Source organism: Chanos chanos, chromosome 9, assembly GCF_902362185.1.
Source record: "Chanos chanos chromosome 9, fChaCha1.1, whole genome shotgun sequence".
Taxonomy (NCBI): Eukaryota; Metazoa; Chordata; class Actinopteri; order Gonorynchiformes; family Chanidae; genus Chanos; species Chanos chanos.
The window spans coordinates 1468424-1480363 of record NC_044503.1 but is presented as its reverse complement, the minus strand read 5'-3'; the positions used below and the strand labels follow the sequence as shown (position 1 = coordinate 1480363).

The 11940-nt window shown below is 39.9% G+C and overlaps 1 protein-coding gene across 1 annotated transcript; it reads left to right on the top strand.

The window, feature by feature from the left end:
• Positions 1 to 6526: 6526 nt before the first annotated feature.
• On the top strand, positions 6527 to 7837 carry LOC115820570 (lectin-like). Its single transcript, XM_030784192.1, has 4 exons — positions 6527 to 6628; positions 6775 to 6915; positions 7082 to 7193; positions 7770 to 7837. Exons 1-4 carry the CDS (start codon positions 6527 to 6529, stop codon positions 7835 to 7837), a joined length of 423 nt encoding a protein of 140 aa, XP_030640052.1.
• Positions 7838 to 11940: the final 4103 nt, after the last annotated feature.

The window sequence follows — 11940 nt, the reverse complement described above, 5'->3', positions numbered from 1 at the left end:
AGGAAGAGGAGGAGGACGAAGAAAAGCAAGACCAAGACCAAGAGCAGTCATTTCAGATGAAGTTCGAGCAACTGTGATAGAAGAGAGCAGGTAACTGGTCATTGAAAGTTTACTGTATACAGATGTTTCAGTACATCACTCTGCCAATATAAAGGAGACTGGTGGGGGAGTCCATCACTGTTTTTACTGCATGTATATTTTTTATAAATGCACGTTCCCGATTTGTAGAATTGCAAGACTATCACCTGAGGATGGAAGGAATCTTATGTTCTCCAAACAGCAAGAGACTGCAAACAATGCAATTAGACTGCATGAAATACAGCCCTGAGTAGTAATGCAGCTTTACGGTACAATACTATACTACATACTACTGTCAAGCTACATTATATTGTAATGTATGCAGATCAGGGGTGCATACACTCTACAGAATAGGCCTGTCTGTCTGTAGCACTTACAAAATTATATCTGTTCTTACGTATGGAAAGTGTTTGAATTGGATTCCATAATAAGACTCCATGAATACATTTTTGTGGATGAAGCTCAGTTCAGTCTGATGACGAGGCCAGAACATAATTGGCCAGTGGGCCATTGATGAAGCCCCTGGCCAGCCTGGTGTGACGACTTCGACTCTTCCTCCTCTGGACTCTACTGTTGCCATTTTACAAGAGATGTGAGGTGTTCTGCTGTTTGTGTGTGTGGTTGTGTGAATTGTGTGTGGTGTTTTCACAAAATGAGCCCTGTTTTCAAAATCGTGCTTACAGTTTTTCTCAGTTGCTTAGACACAATTCCTGGAACAATTCACCATTTTCTCAAATCTTTACACACAATTTTAAAAACACACACCCAACGGTACAAACATCTAACTTCTGGCACCAGTTCAAACTTTGCCCTCAGATAAAACGCGCAAACTGTCAAAAACACAGACTACATGACTGTTTGCTACACAGTGGAGGGATTCATTTAAAACACTGCACCCAAAATGTTTAGAATGGGTTTTCAGAGAAATAATTTGAAATGTTCTAAAAATCACAGTCCTGACTATCCAGATAACTCTTTCAGGAACACCTTGGCGAGAGAAATTCAAAACAGTACTGTAATAACTACCTCTTACATTAGTGGATAATGGAATACTACTGTATATGCTGTTTGGGTCAAAAACCTGACCTCTGAAATATCACACTGACAAAACATGTAAGGAAGAGTCCATGCACAGTAAAATACCCAAGTTCCAAAAGCTTTATTTCCAAATGCAGTAAAATGTACAGGTTACTCAGCATCAGTATCAGTATCACAATCAGCATCAGTGTTCTCATCATCTCGTCTCAGGTCTGGGTCATGCCATAATATCTCATCAGCATCACACGTTATGTTTGCTCTTGCCAGGCAGCGTGGGAAAAATGCCCTTGTGTGCCTTAGAAAACCCTGGATAGACTCCATAGATACTTCACCACAGGCATCCACGGTTGCCTCCAGGAGGTTTTGCTGTGCATAGGGGTTGCAGTCATACACCCCTACGAGGAAACGGGTGAAGAGGGTTGATGGTTATGGGAAATACTTGTGTGGTTTTGGGAACGACATAAGGGTATGGGTTTTTGTGCTAAAGGAACCAGTTTTTGTGTTTAAGCAATTGAGGAAAACTGTAAGAGGGTTTTTATATCCTCTCTATATGTGCTCAATAGCGCCATCACGTGGGCGGGAGTAGCTACGTTATTGGGCTATTGCACATACTCACGACTGACCCTGAAATAGACAAGAAATGCACAGCTCCTAAGCCCGAGGTGTAGATCATTTTAAATTGCAATGGGATTCTCCAAAACGTATCAAAGGATTTTCCACAAGGACCGTTACCAGCATTACCATAGCAACTAAAAGCCTACCAATCTCAAATTCAAATGTCCTCAGCTTCAAATACACAAATGGCATTTACAAGGATTTTGCACAAAGAGTAATATGTTGTCAGGTGTACGGCAGGTAAAATGCATGACGTCAGCCTCAGTGTTAGAAACCAAAAGACCGAAACTGTGAAACGGACAAGTCAAAGAAAAAGAAGACTGATGAAGGTGTGAATTTTTTGTACGTTGGTCAGTTCAACAGAGAGGGCAGAAAGTATAGTGCTTTTTGCTTTATACAAATTCATTTATGTTGTGATTTTACGCGTAGAGATGCACTGTTACGTTTTAAGCTCGTACTAAGTGTGACTGTCTAACGATATCCTACCAGATGTCTGCACTGTTTTTAAATTGTCCGTCCTTTTTAATGAACAGATAAAAGCTCATTTCCAGCCATCTCTTATGTGATAAATGTTCAACAAGTAACTTTCTGCTTTTTCTCTAAACTACACATAGCAACAGTCTTCATGATATAAAGTACAATAACTCTTGCTCATGGACAGATACGGTAGAAAACTGGATCTGCAGATTTACAACACAATATCCCATCCCTAGAGGGAGACATCATATAACCAATGTCCTTCAATGACGTTTCGGCTGAAGTCTTTGGCATTTATTTATTTATTTATTTATGCCTCCTCTCTCGTTGTTTCGCTTGTAACAGTGCAAGTGAGTGTCGAAGCTCACCTGTCATTACCACTTTATTGTTATTGTTTATTATTATTGTTTAACAGTTTGATGCTCTATCAAAAGGATGATAGAAATCCAACCCGTCAATCAAATAAAAATTGCTCAATGAAAAAATCATCTCAAAATTATCTCAAAAAATGTTATCTTCTCTCAAAGTACATGTCACATGTATTGGCAGCATTCAGGATTCCTATAAACAAATTTTAATAGATATGGTATATGGTATGTTCCCCTTTCAATTTGACCCTTTTTTAAGTTCATGCATATCTTTGAGAACTCTTCAGCAGTCATCCAGCACAGGCCAGACTCCCACAGTCATCCATCAACATGACAATGGTGACAGACAAATGACATAACTGAGATGACTGGGACGAGACCAGTGGTTGCTGACATGCAGAAATCAGCCAACGGCTAAAAACACAGCTTTACATGCCAGTCTACACACTATGTTTTATTCTGTGGCGTGTTTGAATGAGGTTTTATCCTGCGGCGCGTTGAGGCAGCGACATAGGAGTAGGGGATGCAGCTTGTTGATATTTATTTATTTCTCTTTATATTTATAACCCATTTATATTTATAAGCTATATATTCATATACATAGACCTCACGTGACTGGTGAACCTCACCTGTGCATACTGCTTTGTGTATGGTTTACATACATATATAAAAATACCTTGTGTAAATGGCATCATTGCACTGTTACTTTCCACCCTTATCACGATTCATTGTTTTCCGCTCTTATTACGATTGGTGTATTTATTGTCTTATATTTACTTTTCTGGAATTTTCTAGGGTTGTCACCTGTTGCGAGTTATTTACTCAGGTTGCTGCAATAAAACAAGTTCCATCTCCCTGTCACGCTGGTGGTGTAGTGCAGGACCCAAGTGCAAAGACACGATGATGGTGAAAAACGAAAGACTTTACTGACAAAAGATAAAAATACAAGTGCAAACTAATAACAAAAGCCAATAACAAAAAGGTGCAGCGTAACAGTGTGCACAAAACACAAACAACGATAGACAAAGACAAGGCAAACACTAGGACTTAAAATACAAGGGAGAACTAAACAGGGCAAAACAGGATTGGATAAAATTAACAAGGTAATAATTAGACAAACAGGTACAGGTGAGGGGCGGAGACAGACAGAGAACAGGAGCACAAAGACATGTCAAACCAAAAGTCCAAAATGGCGGTGCAGGTTGTGACACTCCCCTTGTCTGCTTGGGTTTCCTCCAGGAACTCCGGTTTCCTCCCACAGTCCAAGGACATGCAGGTTAGGTGAATTTGAGACACTAAATTGCCCCTACGTATGAATGTGTGTGTGAGTGTGTTTGTCTGTGTGTCTGCCCTGCGATGGACTGGCAACCTGTTCAGGGTGTTTCCCTGCCTTTCGCCCTATGAGCGCTGGGATAGGCTAATCAGGATAAGCGACTTAGATAATGAGTGAGTGTATGTATGTATGTATTTATGTATGTATGTATCTGTCTGCATGTCTGTCTGTCTATCTTTCTGTCTGTCTGTCTGTCTATCTGAAATACCCATCTCCACTGTTAGGGTAATAATTAAGTTTAAAACTGGAGGTGTGATGAACCTGTCCAGAAGAGGGCACAAGTGTATTTTGCCTGCATGTGGAGAGTGGAGAGGATGGTGCTCACAGGCAAGAATGTCTCCAAGGGACACAGGTGGAGACCTGCAGTGGTTGGTTGCATCACTGGGGTCTCCAAATCTCCAGAACTACAGTTAGACACCACCTATATACATACAAGCTGTTCAGAGGACTTGCGAAAAGGAGAACCTCTGGTGTCAACAGAACAGGTTTGATGGCCAAATGAAACAGAAACAGAGATGATCATGCAGAAGAGAACCTGATCGGAACTGTGACGTCCAGTGGTGGAGCTGTTTTTTCGCTGGTGGAGCTGTTTTTTCGCTGGTGGAGCAGTGATGTTGTGGAGCTGTTTTTGAGGTTGTGGAGCTGTGATGTTTTGAAGCTGTTTTAATTCCAAAGGCCCTGGGCACCTTGTTTGGACATATAGCCCCACAGACTGTATCAGGGACCAGGAGGTTTTAAACCAGAATCTAACTGGCAATGCCATGACCTAGAACAAAGATCCAATGTATACGTCCCAGTCCACAGAGAATGAAGCATAGGCCTACCTCTAAATTCACACAGAAATCATTTGCTCATCACAGTCAAGCGTTCGCAGTGGCCCCTTACACAACAGGCATGGGTAATTTTTTTTCTGTAATTTACAGCTTAGTCTTAACACATGATATAAATAAAAGGTCAAATAGTACTAGATGTTAGGGTAGGGCAGGTGTTAGGTGCCTGGTGTTAGGATGGCTCTGTCACATAATGACCTTATCTGACCTTATCTTTCATCTACTCTGGGTCTGGTTCTGGGCAGTGACATATTTATATTTACCTCTAACAGATAAACTCAGAGAGGACATAACAACCCAGGCGCTGGACACAGAGAGACACATGGACCGTAAAGATTCAGGGGAGATTACGCTCCCTAGATTAGTCACCCGTCAGGGCCAGGGCAGTGGACTAGGCCTTCCACAGTGTGTTAGAAATTATACTCCACAGATTATTCACCCATCAGGGCCAGACTGCCAGGCCTTTCGCAGTGTGTTAGGGTGGAGTGCATTCAGCGGATCCCAAACACCAGCAGACGGCAATCGCTTCACCTCCTGGTGAAGCTGGACTTATGACTGCTAAAGCTTCATGAAATATCCAGTGATCACTTACATGTGTTTTTGTTCTTCAGCAGCTAGGGAAAGGCCTGATGAAATGTCTTAGCTCTATGAGAGTTTGTGTTGGGCTGAAATATCATTTCAAATTCGTACTGTTGTAAGTGTTGTAACAGTTTTGCTTTGTTCTGGAACTCAAAGTAGACCAACACATGAGCTAGGATCAGAGTGAGAAAAAACAGAAAAACATATGTCACGTCCCATCCTCAGTAACTCACAACGGTAATCCTGGATCCTCTCAAGGGACATACTAATTGATATTTTCTAACAAAGCAGTTCTGAATTTCAATGCGCCACACTTTGTTTTCACTGTGGACTCATTGTAGGCTTCTCATCATCACCATGAACCTCCCCAGAGACTCTGATGCCAAAAAAGGTCACGCATACAGAGGGAGGTGGGGAGAGACAGCTCAATATAAGAGGAGTGAAGGAGGACAGTGAGGACAGGAAGAGTAGAGCTGACGTCTCCTTCTTAATCTGGTAAGTCGATTCTTTTGTACATCAGCATCTACAAGAATCTGAAAATGACCACAGACAGAAAAACAGACATTTGTTCAAAAATTCAATTTCAATTTTTTCAGCCCAAAAATATGTGTCTTTGTCTGTGCCTTCAAATTTTTTTTTATAAAAGGATTCACTAATGTTAAATGAAACAGTTCAACAGTCGATAAAAAAGTGGACGCTATTTGAATCTAATACTAAACAGTGCATGAGAATATAGAAACAATAACACACATAAAGCTGCTGTGATATGTGACCCGCGACTCTGCCCTGTTGTGCCAGAGGAATCATCAGAGAAGAGGGAGAATGAACTTTACCAGCCTGTTAATGACCTGTCTGCTGATAGGGAGCAGTGTGTCTTGGGCCTTTAAGAGAGGTGCTATTACAACATTATATCATTGTTGACATGCAGCACACAGCGTCACTTAATATAGCTTTTTTATATCTCTTTGCACTTTGGTCTTCACACAGTCCTTTCATTGTCCTACCTGTCAAATTATCTTGGAATAAGCTAACAGTGTAAAGAAAGCCAGAGAGGTGGTAACTGAGCAAATCAGACATTATGCCGAGTAAAGTGACACAGTTCAGTCTTTTGAAGGTCGTTATCACAGATAACAAATAAAACATTGTAATTTGGTCCCTTTGAAGGGGCTGTAGACCACACTCACCACCTGAGACGCTGTTCCATGAAAATGCCCAGCTATTGTAATGTGAAGAATTATGAACACTGGTACAAAGTGGGCACCTACTGCGTCATGTATTTCAACGAATTGTTCAACTTTACCGACGCTGAGGTAATTCATGTCATATTTCAGACCGTAGTCATACAGTAATTCATGGTTTGAAGAGACCAGATTTGTCTTTAATAAGTCATATTGAATATGGAATGTCTTGAGGTGACCTGAGTGACCAGTGTGTCCTCACGCTTCTCTTTCCACAGTTCTGCTGCAGGAACGTGGTACCTGGTGGTCACCTGGCGTCCGTGCACAGCAGTCAGGCCAATGACGATCTAAACTGTATCGTGCTCAAGTACAACAGAAAGTCTCCTCGCATCTGGTTGGGCGGCTTTGAGTTTTTTAATGTCAGTAAGAAAAGTCCAAGAAAATGAAGATTATATGTATACTTTTCATTCTGATTAATTAATGGTTTGTAACAAAAGCGTGATATAATGATATTCTCTCTCTCTCTCTCTCTCTCTCTCTTTCTCTGTCTCTCTCTCTCTCTCTGTCTTTCTCTCTGTCTTTCAGTCTGGTAAGTGGGTCTGGATTGATGACTCTAACTGGGACTTTCAGGCCTGGGTTCCAGGAGAGCCCAACAATCAAAATGCCAAAGAGGACTGTCTGGAAATGAACGGGAAAGGTAAACACATACAGGAACACACACACACACACACACACACACACACATACACACACACACACACACACGCTCACTCCAGAAAGCCATTCATCTCTAGCCTGTCACTGGTCCTGGCAGATACACATGCTTTATCCATACAATCATTTATTTCAGTTTAGTCAAGACCAGTTTGCTCAGAATTGTGTAAAAGTTTGTCCACTGATGATGAGGAGTTTTATCCTGTGTCACAGGTTTAAAAATGGATTGTCAAACCCATCAATTGTAAATCCAGTCAAAAAAAGCTGCTATATGAGTGAATAATAGTCATCATGTGACTGTATGTTCTTTGTATTCACTGAAACCCACCATTATATTCATTATTAGTACTGAGTGCATCTACATACATGTACAAGTTCCACAGTTACAGTGGTTTTCCTCTGAATGTGAGCGTAAGACAGACAGACATGAACAAATGATAAACAGGAAGGAGGAAACATTTTACAGACAGGAACCAAAGACAAGGCAAAAAGAAGGTAATTTTTTTCCAAGGCATTAACAAGATCAGTCTTGTTCATAATGTTTGTCTCTCTCTTTCAGAGATTGGGAAGTGGAATGATGATTGGTGTCCTAAAAAGAAGAACTTTCTTTGTTCTTTTACCTACTAAAGGACAAATTAACCCCACTGTTCTTTTCCACAATCTTTAAAAGTCATTCTTCTCAAATTACTGGATGTATTTTTCAAGGCAAATGCAAAAAAAAAAAAAAAAAAAAATTGAAATAAAATTGAAATAAACATGTTTAGCAATGAGGAGTTGAGGAAAATGAATCTGTGTTCTCTTGCGTGGGTCAGAACATGACAACAGCATTCCAGCCCTCCTCTCTCCTCTCAAACACAGCACAGACAGATCACACATTCTTTACATGTGTATGTGATCAGGACACTTGAGTTGATTCACAGGCATTTAACATTTTAGGGCAGTACTGGCTTTAAACAGCGGTGGACCGATATCTGAGTAAAAGGAAAATCTGTGTGTGTGTTCTGTTTTTAACCTCTTCTCACGCTCCTTTTAAACTGGCTTACGTTTCACTAACTTGAATAAGAAACAGGGTAAACTGCACACATGCAGAGGACTGGGGCATTAGATACTAACTCAGAGGGTAAGGTGTGAATCTGTTGATGGGCTGCACGCCAGAAAAAGAAGCCTTTTATTGGTCAATGGTAAATATTAAAGAATGTGGTATTAAAAATTACACTGTACTTGAAACGACATGACTAATAAGGAAACGTTAAGTGTTTAAGAGTTAATGAACAAACGTATTTGGAATTAACCAGATAGGTGAAGGATAATTAAATGCCGTGTGACATCCTACATGTCATTCTTTATCCACTGACAAATGTTAAACTACAGACACTGAAGATAATAAAGCAACTCAAATATAAATATATAGGCTGCCATTAACAGGATATTTAAGAAATGTACTGTAATAGCTTGCTACGGGGAAACACCGAATTAAACTAGGAGGGCTGGCGTCTTTATACTGATTATTATTCTTAATTAAGAGAATTCTTAATTGTTTTTTTGGTATGAATCTTAATGATGATGAACATTATAGGGGCAAGAGCAAACATCAGTCAACCCTCAAACACAGCATATCTCCATCACTCTCAGATTCACAGTCTCTTACGATTGCTTACACACTGAAATTAAACATAACACGCAGTCAGTGAAACCTGACACTCAAGGAGCAAAACCTCAGTCCAGATCTGCACAACTATAAGCACATTCTCAGCCTCACACCTTTTGCAAAACACTAAACACACTCCTCTGCATTTGACACAGAAATCTAACATCATGACATTTCTTTGCCATTTCGAGACACTCAAAATACCACACTTATGAACCAGTTGATCAAACACGGTCGTCAGGTGTGCAGACACTTAGGTGCTTAATTGTAAGCTCACTAATCAGGCATAAGCACTATAAAAAGGCAACAGGTGAGTTTACCTGTCTTCAGCAAAAATGGAACATTGGCCACAGAGCTATTTTGAATGTTCCATTGGACACATCAAATTAACAGTAGCAAACATATATACACCCAATGAGGACAACCCCACATTTTTTCACAACTTTTTTGCTCAGCTTATGAACTTCTCTGACACGACCATCATTCTTGGAGGTGACTTCAATACAATTATGGACTTTAACCTCGACCGCTCAAACACTACAAAATTCTCCAGACCAATGAAACCTTCAGAAACACTGCAACAATACATAAATGACTTTGGCCTCAGTGACAACTGGCGACTACATAACCCCACCAGCAGAGAATGTACTTATTACTCTCCACACCACAATTCACTTTCCTGGATCGATTACTTCTTCATAAGCAATTCTATTATATCTAAAACAGGAAATGCAAAGATTCACCCAATTATCATTTCTGACCATGCCCCAGTTAGCTTCAATCTCATAAACAAAATTTCCATAAAACCACAGACTAGATGGCGCTTTAACACATCATTACTGCAAGATTCAGAATTCAACACATACCTGATACAAGAGTGGACATCCTTTATTGAACTGAATGACTCCCCATTCACCTCATCTACATTATTATGGGAAACAGCTAAGGCACTATTAAGAGGTAAAATCATTTCATACTCCACTCACAGAAAAAAGAAAGAACAAGACTTGGAAAAAAAGCTTGAGCAGAGAATTGGTGAGCTTACTCTGCTAGTAGCTGAAAATCCATCAGATGACCTTCGTAAAGAACTCATTGAAACAAAATACGAACTTGATACCATCATAAATAAGAAAACCCAATTCCTTATACAGAGACTCAGGCATAACCATTTTGAACAAAATGACAAATCTGGACAGTATCTGGCAAATCAACTAAAAAGACAACAAGAAAAAACAATCATACCAGTCAGTAAAAACTCTGAAGGGAAAACCGTGTCCACTCCAAATGATATCTCAGCAACCTTTCAGTCCTTTTATTACAACCTTTACAAATCCAACTGTACATGTGATCCCTCTGCAATTCAAACTTTTCTTGACAATATCAAACTCCCCAGGCTAAATAAAAATCAAGCAATAAATGTAGATCGACCACTTTCATCAGACGATTTTAAAAAAGCACTGTTTTCAATGCCAAATAACAAAGCACCTGGAGCCGATGGTTTCCCAGCAGAATTTTTCAAACATTTCTGGCCAACAATATCACCATTATTCATAAAAATGACCGCTGAAATTCAACATTCCTCTGTCATTCCACCCCATATGAATACAGCACTTATATCACTCCTCCTTAAGCCTAATAAAGACCCAACTCTCTGCTCAAGCTATCGCCCGTTATCTCTCATTAACACAGACATTAAAAACATCAGTAAAGCACTAGCTATGAGATTAGAAACAGTCATCTCTTCTATAATACACCCTGATCAAACAGGCCTCATTAAAGGTAGGCATTCATCAAATAACATGCGCCGTCTATTCAATCTAATCAGCATAGCCAAAACCAAAAAAAACAATACAGTCATCCTGTAGATGCCGAAAAAGCATTTGACCGTGTTAACTGGACATTCTTATTCTCCACATTAGAAAGATTTGGTTTTGAGGATTCATTTATTCAATGGATTAAAATTTTGTACAACTCACCCACAGCATCAGTAATCACAAATGGTATAATTTCACAACGTTTCACACTTCACAGAGGTACAAGACAAGGATGCCCACTCTCACCCCTACTATTTGCCCTGTTTATTGAACCCCTAGCAGCTGCCATCCGCCAAAACACCCAAATCACTGGTATCACCACTCTGAACACAACCCACAAAGTCAGTCTATATACAGATGACCTATTACTATATGCACAAAACCCTCTTACATCACTCCGAGCCATTTTCAATCTGATTGGGACATCTTCCGCCATCTCAGAATATTCAATCAACTGGTCAAAATCCATTATTCTCCCAGTTAACCAGGACCAGTGGAATGTTGTGACACCCAGGCTCTCACTAAACATCCCTACAGGTAACATTCGATATCTTGGCATTGATGTTTCCTCCAACCTTTCAGATTTGTTTGAATTGAACTTCATACCAATTCTTAAAACCACCAAAAAGTGTTTAAGTTGTTGGAATAGCTTACCACTCTCACTTGCTGGCCGCATAGCTGCAGTGAAAATGTCAATCCTACCAAGAATCAACTATCTCTTTTCAATGACTCCCGTCTTCCCAACACCCAACTGGTTTTCTACTCTAAACTCAATAATCACAAAATTTTACTGGAAAAATAAACAACCAAGAATTAAACTCTCAACATTCCAGGAAAGCAAGCAGCTTGGTGGCTTAAATGCCCCAAACTTTCTCCATTACTTCTTAGCTCATCAGTTACAGTACATAATGAAATGGACATATTCAGACATGCAACAAGATCCTTGGCTTGAAACTGAACAGTCGGCTTGTGAAGAACTCTCTATTAAAGAGTTGCCATTCTTATCCCAATCAATCAAAAAACATAACTGCTATAAGGTCATCACCATTTCAACAACCCTGGAAGCTTGGTGGAAAACCAATAAGATCACAAATCACCCACTTAAACCGTGTAACCTCACACCAATTTGGAACAACCCCGATTTCTTAATCAATAAGACCACCTTCACATTTCATTCCTGGAAAGGTAAGGGAATCACCCACTTACAACACCTGTTTGCAAATGATAAATTCTTAACCATCCATGAACTAACACAGAGATATAACATG

Bases quoted from the DNA above. Each gene is read 5' to 3' on its own strand.
- LOC115820570 (XM_030784192.1), top strand. From the start codon at position 6,527: ATGCCCAGCTATTGTAATGTGAAGAATTATGAACACTGGTACAAAGTG. The intron at 6,629-6,774 runs GTAATTCATGTC...CTCTTTCCACAG, and splicing joins TCAACTTTACCGACGCTGAG to TTCTGCTGCAGGAACGTGGT. The intron at 7,194-7,769 runs GTAAACACATAC...TCTCTCTTTCAG, and splicing joins TCTGGAAATGAACGGGAAAG to AGATTGGGAAGTGGAATGAT.